The 12,836-nt window shown below is 38.6% G+C and overlaps 3 protein-coding genes across 3 annotated transcripts; 2 read left to right on the plus strand and 1 right to left on the minus strand.

The window, feature by feature from the left end:
- Positions 1–346: 346 nt before the first annotated feature.
- On the minus strand, positions 347–1,731 carry Cnir (cornichon-like protein). Its single transcript, XM_076440664.1, has 4 exons — positions 1,589–1,731; positions 1,302–1,370; positions 916–1,169; positions 347–833 (listed from the first exon to the last, which is right to left on the minus strand). The coding sequence occupies exons 1-4, from the start codon at positions 1,667–1,669 to the stop codon at positions 767–769; spliced, it is 471 nt and encodes a 156-aa protein (XP_076296779.1). The 5' UTR covers positions 1,670–1,731; the 3' UTR covers positions 347–766.
- A 225-nt stretch (positions 1,732–1,956) lies between these two features.
- Ift57 (intraflagellar transport 57) lies at positions 1,957–3,863 on the plus strand. The gene is made up of 7 exons (XM_076440626.1): positions 1,957–2,134; positions 2,241–2,400; positions 2,481–2,762; positions 2,876–3,041; positions 3,102–3,210; positions 3,291–3,632; positions 3,697–3,863. Exons 2-7 carry the CDS (start codon positions 2,243–2,245, stop codon positions 3,861–3,863), a joined length of 1,224 nt encoding a protein of 407 aa, XP_076296741.1. The 5' UTR covers positions 1,957–2,134; positions 2,241–2,242.
- Positions 3,864–8,044: 4,181 nt separating this feature from the next.
- On the plus strand, positions 8,045–12,453 carry LOC143216967 (protein croquemort). Its single transcript, XM_076440604.1, has 9 exons — positions 8,045–8,667; positions 8,767–8,902; positions 8,963–9,123; positions 9,196–9,337; positions 9,415–9,618; positions 10,408–10,619; positions 10,729–11,020; positions 11,126–11,199; positions 11,271–12,453. The coding sequence occupies exons 2-9, from the start codon at positions 8,786–8,788 to the stop codon at positions 11,527–11,529; spliced, it is 1,461 nt and encodes a 486-aa protein (XP_076296719.1). The 5' UTR covers positions 8,045–8,667; positions 8,767–8,785; the 3' UTR covers positions 11,530–12,453.
- The last annotated feature ends 383 nt before the right edge of the window (positions 12,454–12,836 follow it).

Raw genomic sequence — 12,836 nt, forward strand, 5'->3', positions numbered from 1 at the left:
GAAAGCGCGACCTTTCGTAATTCTCCGATTTGAATATATGAGAAATCCGGTCAGATTATTTTATCACATTCTAATTTGGATCACGGATAAAAATACATAGTGTGTATACACCCTCTACGCAGAAAAAGCTAATCAACTGCATCGAGTTCATTAAATCGATCCGATCTTGTTGTCCCGCACCCATTAAACTCGAGTCAATTTGATTTAACGCTCGGTGAATAAACGAGCTATTGAGTACTTCGCTACACTCGAACGGTACCCGTGACACCGGAGTTATTATTTTGAAACCGTTTGATATATCGTTCAGAATATAGAACGACCGTCATGTAGTAAAAGAATTCCGATATTATGTTAAATTTTTATCATGATTATTCTGCTTCTCAGTTACAATTCATGCTCATCGTTTAAATATTCATCGAATACGAGAAAGATTATTTCTTTCTTTTTGTTGCTTCACGATATACATGTTCGTAGGTTAAAATACGAGTAATATCATTACAATTAAATTGATATGGAAGCCTTTTATAATCTTATGAAAGTCTTATATTTAAGAAAAATATCAGTCCTTGGAGAAATATGATACAAGTGGAAAGTAGATGTGATTGTACAACTGTCCTCGCCTCTGTAAAGCTTAACAAAGATTCCATTTGGTATTAACAGCGTTTAAAATAAATAATAAACAATTAATTGTGGCTGACCAAAAGTAAAACAGGGAAGAGTATAAAAGTAAAATATTATATGCTATTAGCTAGTATTATTACACATATTATGATTCCACCATATCTGCTTCGTTCCTATTGATCGGATCCCCTTTCAGTAATGCAATGATCATGCTGAAAAGTGCAAAGAATCAGAATGACCATCTGTTCGCTCTCAATTTTTATACGGAAACGAAACTGCATTAAATATACTCACCAATACAGGTAAATAAAAAAGAATATAAGATAATTTCCAAGATAGATCATACAATCCTTTATGTGCCTCTTTAATTGACGGCAATTGTGAATTTCTGTGGGATCATAGACTCCCAGATTACCTTTCGGCACTCCAAAGTATTCGTATAGTAACCATAGCGTCATTGGTAAGTTTACCACGAATAATACTAACTGGCCATGGGTCAACAACATAAATTCTAAGAATACATGCGCTGAGAGCTTTGGTACCACCCACTGTAAACATTGATAGTCAAGTTGATTAACTACTAATCGCCAATACGACCTGAATTAAAGATTCTGATTAAAAATAACAGTATAGGAACAGCTATTTATTATCGAATACGAATAATAATATAGCAAAGTTACCGTGTTCAGCTTTGAACAACACTGCTGGGCATTTAAATAGTCACATTCTAGGTCCGATAAAGTAAGGAGCTATAATTGGGTTAAGGAAAGTGATTAAAAATAGCTGTACAGTTGTCGAAGGAAATTTGAATATGGCGCCGTTACGGACGATCCTTCACAAAAATCCCTAGATCCGCCTTTTTCTGTCGGATACGTATAAAAACGAGAATACAACCTCAGAGTGAAAGAAATTAATTAAAAACGATCGTATAGATCGTAAATCGGTTGCAAGAACATAAAAAGGATACGAAATACACCACAAGGAAAAGTACCGAACCGGTATAGATTAGAGCTAGTACAAACAACAGCGGATCGGATAATAGGCCCATTCTGATCAGCTATCAGTATGAGTACACGTTCAACCGCATTAGATGATTCATAAATATTTTTTCCTTCTTTGCCAGCCCACTCTAAACGAAAACTAAAGATGACCGATTATCAAAGTCAACAAACTGAACAACTCACGGAGCTTCCAATCATTGGACTTGCTTTGTGAAGTTTGCCGACTCAGGGTTCGCAACAACACGCGATCTTATCTTATCGGAACGAATATCCCTAGTCCTCGGTGACGTCATTCAAACAAGAAAAGTCTAATGGCCGCCTATATACATATTACATATATATGTCCATATGTCGCACGATCGAAAAGATCGACGTGGTCGAGGCATGAAAATTTCCATGATTGAGAACGAAAATGTCCACCTAACGCATGGGGCCTAATCTTTTCTTTACAGATACACATAAATTCTATATATGCATACATGATCCTTTCCAGAATTAATACAGAACAAGAGGTAAAGCTGTACGGATATCTGTGAATAAATAAATTACGCACTTATTTATACTTGTTTTGTTTGCACCAACATGTTTGCGTGATAATAAAACACATCCTCGTTGCAGAAATGTTTCGAGACACTCCAAAGATTGTTATCGAAGATGGATCTTCTCCATCCGCTTCTTACGTTATGTATGTCAGGATGGAGGATCTGCTAGAGAAACTGAAGTTGTTGAACTACGACGCAGAGTTTTTACCAGAGTTTAAGATAAAAGCTGTAAATAGGTAGATAGAGCAGCTACTTTGTAAACAATCTAGCTTCTATATTGTACAAGTTGGTAATGAAATTGTTGCATTGCGTGCAGGAATTATTTTGTAACTCAGACCAACCCGGGAGAACAGTTTTACACTTTTACCTCGTTAGCCGCTTGGCTGATTAGAAAGGCTGGCAAAAACTTTGAGCCCCCGCAAGAATCAGATGATCCTAACTCTACAATAGCATTGATACTGGATTATCTTAGGGAGATCAACGTGCCCATAGAATTCCCTCCTAATAAGCTCAAGCAGGGCAGTGGTGATCATGCTATCTATGTATTGGATAACTTGGCTGACGAGGCACTGAAAGTATTGAAATTTCAGTGGAGAAAGTACATGATCTAAATTACACTAGTACGCAGACTGTGGAATTTATATTAAAAATCTGCAGTCTACTAATATGGGATCGAAGAAGGATTGAAACTAATGTCTTGTTCAAATTTAGGGTAGAAATACCACCTGACGAGCCCAACAATGAGCCAGAGATAGAGGATGATGACGCAGAGTTAATACTAGAGAAGGTGGAAGAAGAAATGATGGCTGAGTACGATGACGAAGAAGAGGATATATTACATGTTGATGATATTACTAAACTTTATGGGCAGAACTTTGTGAGTAAAATTGAATGAATGTTTCGATTTTGTACTTGAATGCTTATAAATACTTTTCAGAACGATTTGATGAAACCAGACGAAATTTTGGAGTCCAAAACGAACAGGGAAGAGTGGCAATTGGAACTGGAGAGAGTTCTGCCTCAGCTAAAAGTAACTGTTAAAACAGGTACAAATTGTAAAATAAAATGTTCTGAAACAACTTGCTTTCGTGGAATCATGACCGAAAACCATGAAAATTCGTTTCAGACTCGAGGGACTGGCGATCTCACATAGATCAGATGCAGCAGCTCCGTACGAACATAGCAAGCAATCTCACTGGAACGAAGGGTCAATTGGATAAACTGCATGGTGAATTGTCGAACACCTTGGACAAGATAAGAACTAGAGAGTCATACTTGAATAGGCAATTGGAGCCGATTCTGAAGGAGTATCAGATACTCCAGGAGGAGTTGTCTAAGGTCAAGGAACAGTATCGCGATGTTAGCGGTGGTGTCACCGAAAGAACGAGAATCTTCAACAAACTGTCGGAAGAATTGGAGCACGTGAAGAAGGAGATGGACGAGAGAGGATCTAGCATGACGGATGGAAGTGAGTATCTTCCACGTTAGAGTGATTGTAATATTATCTATTAATTGCAATTAATTGCTCGCAGCTCCGCTAATAAACATAAAGAAAACGATTACGAAGATGAAGAACGAAATCTCTGAGATGAACGTGCGAATAGGCGTGCTGGAGTATAGTCTGATGTGCGCGCGAATACGAGATCGAACACAAATGCAGGAAGATATGAATACCCCGAACGGGATCGCGATAACTTGATCATCCTAATCATTATCCGTATCATAGAATCCATCGATCATCACCGACGACATTTATTTTTATCGAGGGGAATTTCATTTTGTATAATCTGTGCATACGTTCCGCGCATAGCTGGCGTGTACTACGACTAGACTGCGGATCTTTATGATCTAACGATCTTAATCAGTCGAAGACATTCTTAAATTCTTTGAATGTTTCTTTGTCATGAATACATAAAATTCGCAGTCTAACTACGACTAAGAGCAACTGTTAATAAGGGTCCAATGAAGCATTTATCACTCGTGTTCGCAAATACGTTTCCGTAACGCACCGACAAGCATTCTGTTTGAAGTGTTCGATATTTTTCACGACAAATAAAAATTCCCAATTACCGGAAAACCATCTCGACGATGCGTCTTTTTCACTGTCGTCCTTACTGTCGACTTCGCGTTTAGTGTAGTCATTACGCGGGACGGTTTCTTTGAAAGCTCATTCGAGCGGAGAGTTCTTCAATTTCCCATTCAGCACTTTCTCCCGTGCTTTAGTATACTGCGCTTAGTGACGCTAACGAGATCAACCGTTTGTCCGATTAATTTTTCATTCGTACCTAACTGCGTTCACCCAGAATTCCTGAGGAGGTCAACCATTTGCCCAGATAAACCTTTCTACACTGACCTATATACATATGTTGATTCTTCGCCTACACTGTAAATGTACAATTCTGTAAACTATATGTTTACAAGCCGGAAGTTAATTATCAAAACAAATGTATCAGGCTGACTAAGCTGAGAATCCAAGGTCCATCTTTCCTACGAGTATGAGTCACCCCAGGCTGAGGACCTTGCTTCACCATGGTCAAGGACGCTATATAGCTTTATTTCAGCATCGTTTAAATGGTAATGACTTTAGGGAAGTTGAATGGCACTGTTTCAATCGGTAAATTGGATCGATGAGTGGGCAAAGGCTGCATCTGTACGCATTAACGACGCGTTTCCTTCGCCGCCCATTGATCCCTCCTCTTCGTACAATTTTGCGGCCACCGTTTGCTTTAGCAGGTCGTGGAAGTTGGCGCAGATCAGTCGTCGCGCGATCTTTCGCATTCGCGTTGCCATTGGACGCGGCACCCAAGTGAACGCTGATAATAACGTGACACTCTACGGCCAGTGCTAACGAAGCGCAACGATCGAAAAACCGGCGACCCGGGCCTCTTCGAAAAACTGCATGACACAGCGAACAGGTTTGTAATGTGGACGATTTATACCTTTCGTCTTCGATCGCTGTCTACATGCGCTCTCCCATTTTTTCCCTAACAGAATTAACAGACCCGTGGTTCGTAAATATTATTCTCGTTATCCTTTTGTTCCTTTGTTTCATCAACTCTGCCGTTGTTTCAAGCAGAACTTACGATCATCATTTTATTATCAGGTTTCTTCGTTACCTTTCTTGCAGCTCTGTAATGAAGTCTCTGGAAAATCCTCGAAAATCCACGTTGTTCACATCTTGTAAGTCTCGACGTGCATAGTGTTGTACATTCATCTTTCCTGTAAACGTGGTTTCTGGGTTATCATCATTGATAATTTTATTACTGGGGGAAAAATATAGGATAATGTAATAATTGCTTTTTACTCACTTTTTGAAGCAATGGATATGGAAATTTAAAAAATATGAAAATTATAATTAGGACTCGGTTTTAACTCTCGAAATATGCGAAAACAAAGCTCAACCCAGCGAATAAATCATTGACATCAACATTGAATAGGATAACGAAAAATTTATGAAAGGATGCCAACGAGCAGACTCGTTTTGCCCGATGAAGAAATTGGAAAGAAAGTCCGCGAACATAACGCTGGAGGCAAAACAAACTTGATCGCGTGAGCGTACGAATGTAAACTGCTATTCGAAAGTCATTGACTCTTTATCTCATCGGTAGGATGCACTTTCTTTCCAGTTTGAAAGATTCCTAGCATATACGTCTCTCTTTCGCCGACTTTCACCACTACTTTATAAATGCGCACCTGTAACTCACGGATGAACTAGTCAGTATTTATACTTATTATATATACTATGTTTATCTTGTAGCGGCAACTTCTTATTTTTATCTAACAGGACATGTCATGGTCAATGTATGCTGTTCTCAGAATTGAATATAACAACCTATAGCTGTTACATAAGTTAGCCAGATCTACGCGATAACGACGCGACTGTTTTTAAGATAAAATGATTGTCCTAAAAAATTTCAATTCATTGAATAATATTCAATTTGCGACTTTCTTTCCGCAAAGTGAGATCATCACAAAAAGTAAAACTTTATGTTTACAGCTGATACAAGCATTTCAGAGTCTCATCTTTCACGAGAATGATTCGCATGGAAACAGCCACTCGCTGTCGAATATTTGGAAGGAAGTTAGCTTCCGGCCGAAACGAATGTAAATCGTCAATTTACAGTGGTGAACGATCGAACGAATTTGTGTGTATCAAAGATAAATTGAAATAGATAGGTGACACATTCGCGTTTCGACGAGCCGGCCGTGAACCTCTATTAATCATTTATACGAGATGTTGGTAGAATCGATGAAATCATCGACACAATTTTTTACAAGCCATGTATTCTTTGTAACGTCGTGTCAGAACCTATGTAAGGTTTCAGTAATCCACTTGTACATTGCCCGAACGCGAATTCGCGGGTCTACGAACTTGCATCGATCGATGAAAAATGCATATGCAATTGTGCGTCTTACTCATCGCTCGTGAATTCCATGCAAGACAGAAACAATGCAAGAAAAGGGCGTCGAATAGTAATTTCTTTACTTCTAGTTAAGCTCTATTGTTCTAGTAATTCCTCCACTGTCTCGTTTTTACCATGAATGCATAAAATCTGCATGGTGTCCAATTATTACCATTTAAATCGCGTGAGGCCAGTGATAAAGATATTGTTTCAAGGTAAACGCAAATTGCATTCTTTTATCATTGTTTTTTAATTAGCAGCAGAGTGAACTTTGCTCTGCCTCCGATAAATGAAATATTTGCAACAAGGACACTCTATCTCCGGACTAAACCTTTCGTTGGAATTCGTAAATCTTCACAGTGTTCGGAAGGAGTAATTTGCATTATTTCGGCCTAGATTGATTTTTCATTTGGCGCTTATTTTGACAACTGCAAACCTACATCTTTGCATTATCGAGAAATGAGAAAGCGCATTCCGTTATAAAGATTTAATTAACCGATTACATTGCCTAATCTACGCGGGATTTGATATTGAAATGAAACCTATCATTGATAATGACGCGACCGTCTCGCGATACAATCAATCGTGTTTCCAGTAAATAAAAAATAAGAGAATCAACGCAACGGGATAAATCTTATTGATTCCTTGATATCAACGCAAACAGATAAGAGCACCAAATATGTCAACAATATTACGCTATCACGAGATTTGGATGATACAATATGTTCTTACAGTTCACGGTTATAGTTCAATATGAATTTCACGTGTATACTTCTTATTTATCAGTAATGATAGTGTTTGTGTTCATATTTGGTCACTAAACTAGCACAGTTGTCCGTTCACTTTTACTAGCGAGTAAACACGAATGCACAACTGTTCTGCTGCTGTTACAACTTGGTTTTATTGCTCTACAGTTACAGTAATTGTATCATTGTATTTGTTATCTACAGGGTCGATCTGTTTTTAAACGGCCAAACGTTAACCAGCTGTAGAGGACCCCAAATGGAACAACTTTTACCCCTATCACTTTTTTTATTTCGGCCTTGATTTCCAGATAATTGCAAAACACCATCATTTTTTGAGTTTACATAAAATTAAATATCTCAGACCTCCAATGATGAATCTTGATGGTTTTTCCTTTGTTTAGTTTTTTATTTAATAAACTTTTTTGTATGACCTTCGGATAAAAAAAAAGTGATAGGGGTAAAAGTTGTTCCATTTGGGGTCCTCTACAGCTGGTTAACGTTTGGCCGTTTAAAAACGGATGACCCTGTATAGTTCGAAGTTCCACCTGTTGATCACAGGGACTAATTACTCTGTCATCAATCATTTTATTTACTGGAAACTTTCTTACCGGACATATATACTCGTTGTTTTTACAAAGAATTCTGTGACATATAGTCACTCTTATAATGTTTCGTAAACATATAGCGTTAAAGAAGCACAGGTCAAGACAAAGATCAATGATTCAATATGTTTCTGCGATTTCATTAATTTTTTAATAATGACTATCGTGAGAGCTAGCATGATTCATCCGCATATGAATTGCGATGCTAAATATTGAATCACGGACGGTTCAAACGCCCGCGATTACGCGGCGAACATGCGTATTAGGTGTGTCTGCGTTTTGTCGATCACAAGAGCTCCTCGTAGGCTAATTTTTCTTTTTCCATTTCAATAGATAGATTTCTTTCGTTCGCCTTTTAACCGCAGTACCGCAGCACGTAATTGTATTGTATCGTTTATTGTTATCGTTGTCGATTACGATCACGGTCTTTTTCAAAACGGAAAAGAGGAGTTAGATCGTCGCTCGTGTGCTCTTGCAGTTTCACTTTCGTTTTTCTGCTGATTTAATTAATTATTCGCGCACCTGTTCCGCTCGCAATATTTACATTAGCGCGAACGATGTTGCACAATGAATACGTGATTATTATTAGGCACTCGAAGCAATATCAAATGGATATATACAAGAAACTATAAAAGTGTTCGGCATTCAATAATAATAGTGTTATCGTTGAGAAATTATATGGAATTGTTATAGTAACTTGTATAAAGAATTTTCTGGGAGATAATATATTAAGTATGAGCAGAAGCCAATAAGTACGTGCTCTTATCAGTGTTCAATATATGCCAGAGACTGCCAGAGAGTAACGCATGTCACTGGGGTATTTAAATATTCTTTCATTTACTTATTTCCAGGTCAATACTAACCGGTAAAATGATACGAGTCTCCAGAGTCATCATTGTTATAGTGTCGGTGGGCCTAGTGTTAGGAATAGTAGGGCTGGTAATGGGAATACTATGGTCCACGATTTATTCTTCAATTATCCAGAAGGTAAGCCAATCGTTACTGCTTCTCACAGTACCTGAAATTTATAACACTGTATTTTTGCAGCAACTATCTTTGACTCCGTTGTCTACCAATTACAAACTATGGAAGGAGACACCGATACCTATGTACTTGAAGATTTACATGTTCAATCTAACCAATCCTACGGAATTTGTGAACCATGGCGCGAAGCCCAACTTAGTGGAAATGGGTCCATACGTTTTCAAGTATTGAATTCATACCTTAACTAATTTCTTTAGTATTATTTTTCTTCGTACTGTATCTTCCCTGTTTTACAGAGAAGTAGATTACAAGATGGAGCAGATCTGGAATAAAAACAACACAATAACATATCAAAGGAAAAGAGTGTGGCACTTTGACGAGTCTTTATCGAACGGTAGTTTATCCGATAGTGTGACAAATATAAATCCTGTGGCTGCTGTATGTGTTTCTTTGTTTCGCTGTACTTTTATCAACTTTTTACATGGGTAAATTATATATAAATCAGTTCTTTTCAGAGTGTCGGATATACTTTGAGGTTCGCAAAGTCATTCTTTAAGTACCTGGTTGACAAAGCCATGGAAATTCTAGAAGAAAAATTAGTAATTACCAAAACAGTCAATGAATTGCTCTTTGAAGGCTTCAACGATGATATCCTGAAACTCGCTCGTGCAATGAACCTCACGAAAATACCAATGAACAAATTTGCTTGGTTCTATGAGGTGAGAGATCTATGCGAAGAGTATAGCTGGATGAGATTAGTCGAAAATAGTACAGGTACATAGTACAGAATACACGAGACGTGAACTTGAAAATTTCACATTAGTTTTTCACGGTAAAAACATCGAGAATATCGGTTTTTATATTTTATTACTACGATACACCTCAACAAACATCTGGAAAATATTCATGAACAATTTGCATGGATCACTTCATAAATAATTCAGGAATTTATGACTGTCCCGTATCCGGTTATACTCTTGGTGAACTACAATAAACTGAAAATATATATAAGTCGGTATTCAGTAGACAGCGGATTTTATGCATTCAGAATACAGTTACAGTAAATCCTCTATAAACGCAATAGCCTCGGGGGATTCGTTTGCGTTTATCGTAGACGGGTGAGCATTTTTTTGAGCTTCAAAGGCCAAGCCGAACGTAGAGAAGGACAGCGCGTGTAAAGAGAGACCACGCGCGGGCCTTTGAACCGTGCCGGCGACTCTCCGCGTCGCATGAGTAGTGGTTCACACCGATATACCCGAGCCGAGATTTTATTACTAAAGTGGAGGGGATATTTTTTTGCGTTTATGTATCGTGTACAGCCTTTCTGCGTTTATACATAGAGGATTTACTGTATATTATTTTCAACCGATTAAACATATTAAGAAAGAAAATAAATTTCTATTTCCCTCCGGTTTGTTGCAATTTAGGTAGAAAGTGTTTATTTTGCATAAAGATCGGCTGTCTAGTAATCGGCAAGAAATAATTAACAACTGCTCTGATATTTTTAGAGAAACAGTTCAGCAAGCTACGACGGAACGTTCAACATGGATACGGGCGAATCTAACATGTTAAATCTTGGCCTTGTGAGGGAGTGGAACTATAATAACCGAGTCAGTTACTATCCTGGCCAGTGTGGAGTAATAAGAGGAACGAACGGAGACCTGTGGCCTCCTCTACCCGACAACAAAACCGTTTCTTTCTTTGTCTCCGACATTTGCACGTGAGTGGAATTTTCGTGCGGTAATACGTCAAATATAAAATTGGAAAAGACATTAGAAGGAGTTAAGGATATTGTTACATCCTTCTCTCTCTCTTAATCTTGCGAGCAGAAGCTTGTCAGCAACGTACTCGAACACGACGGTTCACGAGGGGTTAACAGGAGTGATGTACGTCAACGACGACACGATTTTCGATAATGGCACGAAGGTACCATCAAGGAAATGCTATTACCTAGAGGATTCCATACCTTCTGGAGCGATGAACATCTCCTTGTGCAAATGGGGTGCACCAGCGTTTATCAGTCTGCCGCATTTCTACCTTGCTGACCCTAGTTACAGGGAAAACATCAATGGGATGAATCCTCAGAAGGACAAACATCAGCTCTCGATATCCCTGGAGCCGGTAATCAGCTGAAACTGATAATAAAATAATTAGTAGATTGCATAATAAAATCTTTCTTCATCTGTTACATGAAACAGGAGTAATAATCTTCGATATTTTTCACAGAAAACCGGAGTCCCCTTGAAGGTCAGCGCGCAGTTGCAATTAAATCTACTGCTGCAACCCTATGGAAACATGTCGTAAGCTATCTTCTCACAAGACCAAATAATTCCTGAAGATCTTTCTCATTGAATCCTTCGATTCTTTTCAGAATGTTCAAGAAAATGAAGAAGACATTCGTGCCAATGCTGTGGTTCACGCAGGAGGCAACCCTGACTTCGGATTACGCCGACACGGTGAAGCTTATCATAATTCTACAGTCATTAGGCAGCGTGCTGTCCTACGAGGTCGCCGGTATCGGCGTGATAATGATTTTTATCGGTATTTTCGTGATTATTAAGAGGAACATGAAGGGCGACGATCAAGAACAGTTAATCGCGAGAACTGCAAACGGCGAGATTAACGAATGATTGGCTGCGTCTGCCTCTGAAGTTGTTGAGAGATTGTCGCGGTCGGAACAATCGTTGAATAAGAGAAAATAATAATTGTTAAAGTCTAGAAGTATATAACTAGACCGCGGATTTTATGCATCTGTAATAAAAATGGATAGGTTCAGTACCTTATAATTAATACAGAAAATGTTTATTCTGCATAAAGATCCGCAGTCTATATGTATATAACGTTCCGATAACCGTTTTACATCTTGTTGCAAACTAGAGCAGGCGAGCACGTCGTTCGAATTGTTTTCCCAAGTGTGCTTTCCGAATAATTGTATGATTTCCGAGAGTTTAATCAAGTGCCTGATCGACTTAATGAGGGAAACGGACGCCGAATGAAACTCGTGTACCTAATCGTTGTACATACACGCGTGACATACACACATACACATACACACACGCGAGTACGTCTTTTTCTAAGTGGACGATAGAGGAAACTTTATTCTCAGTCTCTTTCAAACTATTTTTTTAGAGAAAAAAACAAACACGAGAATAAGCGAGAAGTATTAGAACCAGCGTTGATTAGTTTCCACTCGGAGCTCCTCTCGATGCAGGTGCAACTGTGATAACACTGCCCAACAAATTTTAACTTTTTCGCCGTGTTTCGGAATTCATTGGGCGAGTCTTGCGGATTTCTATCTTGAAGAAATAGTCAATGTTGCAACTTTCGCAAATTTTTCTGACTTAATTGTAGAAGTCACGCGAATGATTCCGTACTCCTCATTTGTGCGCCTTTCGCGGTTAAGGCAGGAAGGATTTTGGAAGTTGATTGAAATCTGCGAGGACCGTCTGCTTGTTGAAACGCGAAATCAGTGTTGGACAGTGTAATTAGGACACTTCTTCCAGTGTAAATATGACGGAGTATGTTAGCAATAAAAGGATATTAATTTTATAGAACACCCTAGTGAAGAGATCACTTTCCCCTCCAAATACAATTTTAATATCAACGTTTCCAGGTGTCGGATAATAATTTTACCGAACAGCCTCGTTAAGAGTTGTCGTTCCCCTCAAATATGATTTTAATTCTAGCGCATCCCGGTGTGAATAATAATTTTACAGAACAGTTAAGGGTTGTCCTCCACCCCCGAATGCGGTTTCAACTTTCCAGATGTTGGCGCGTTCATTTCGCGTTGACCGTGTTGCGTTTAAAAGGGGATTTAATTTCATTTTCCGCTGTCTCTCTCCTCGCGCAAAGTAAATTCCCGAGTTCCCGGTTTCGGTGAAGTGTTTTCCCCGCTGTTAACGCGTCGCGCAATGAAAAAAAAGAAGAGAAACCAACC

This window comes from Lasioglossum baleicum, chromosome 16, assembly GCF_051020765.1.
Source record: "Lasioglossum baleicum chromosome 16, iyLasBale1, whole genome shotgun sequence".
In the NCBI taxonomy this organism is placed as follows: domain Eukaryota; kingdom Metazoa; phylum Arthropoda; class Insecta; order Hymenoptera; family Halictidae; genus Lasioglossum; species Lasioglossum baleicum.

What these genes read in the sequence shown, in the direction of transcription:
- Cnir (XM_076440664.1), bottom strand. Translation starts at nt 1,669, where the DNA reads ATGGGCCTATTATCCGATCCGCTGTTGTTTGTACTAGCTCTAATCTAT. An exon ending in TTTTCCTTGTGGTGTATTTC is followed by an intron (nt 1,371 to 1,588) that starts GTATCCTTTTTA and finishes ACCCAATTATAG; the next exon opens with CTCCTTACTTTATCGGACCT. An exon ending in GTTGTTCAAAGCTGAACACG is followed by an intron (nt 1,170 to 1,301) that starts GTAACTTTGCTA and finishes CAATGTTTACAG; the next exon opens with TGGGTGGTACCAAAGCTCTC.
- Ift57 (XM_076440626.1), top strand. Translation starts at nt 2,243, where the DNA reads ATGTTTCGAGACACTCCAAAGATTGTTATCGAAGATGGATCTTCTCCA. An exon ending in AAAAGTAACTGTTAAAACAG is followed by an intron (nt 3,211 to 3,290) that starts GTACAAATTGTA and finishes AATTCGTTTCAG; the next exon opens with ACTCGAGGGACTGGCGATCT. An exon ending in ATCTAGCATGACGGATGGAA is followed by an intron (nt 3,633 to 3,696) that starts GTGAGTATCTTC and finishes AATTGCTCGCAG; the next exon opens with CTCCGCTAATAAACATAAAG.
- LOC143216967 (XM_076440604.1), top strand. Translation starts at nt 8,786, where the DNA reads ATGATACGAGTCTCCAGAGTCATCATTGTTATAGTGTCGGTGGGCCTA. An exon ending in ATTCTTCAATTATCCAGAAG is followed by an intron (nt 8,903 to 8,962) that starts GTAAGCCAATCG and finishes GTATTTTTGCAG; the next exon opens with CAACTATCTTTGACTCCGTT. An exon ending in AATTTGCTTGGTTCTATGAG is followed by an intron (nt 9,619 to 10,407) that starts GTGAGAGATCTA and finishes TGATATTTTTAG; the next exon opens with AGAAACAGTTCAGCAAGCTA.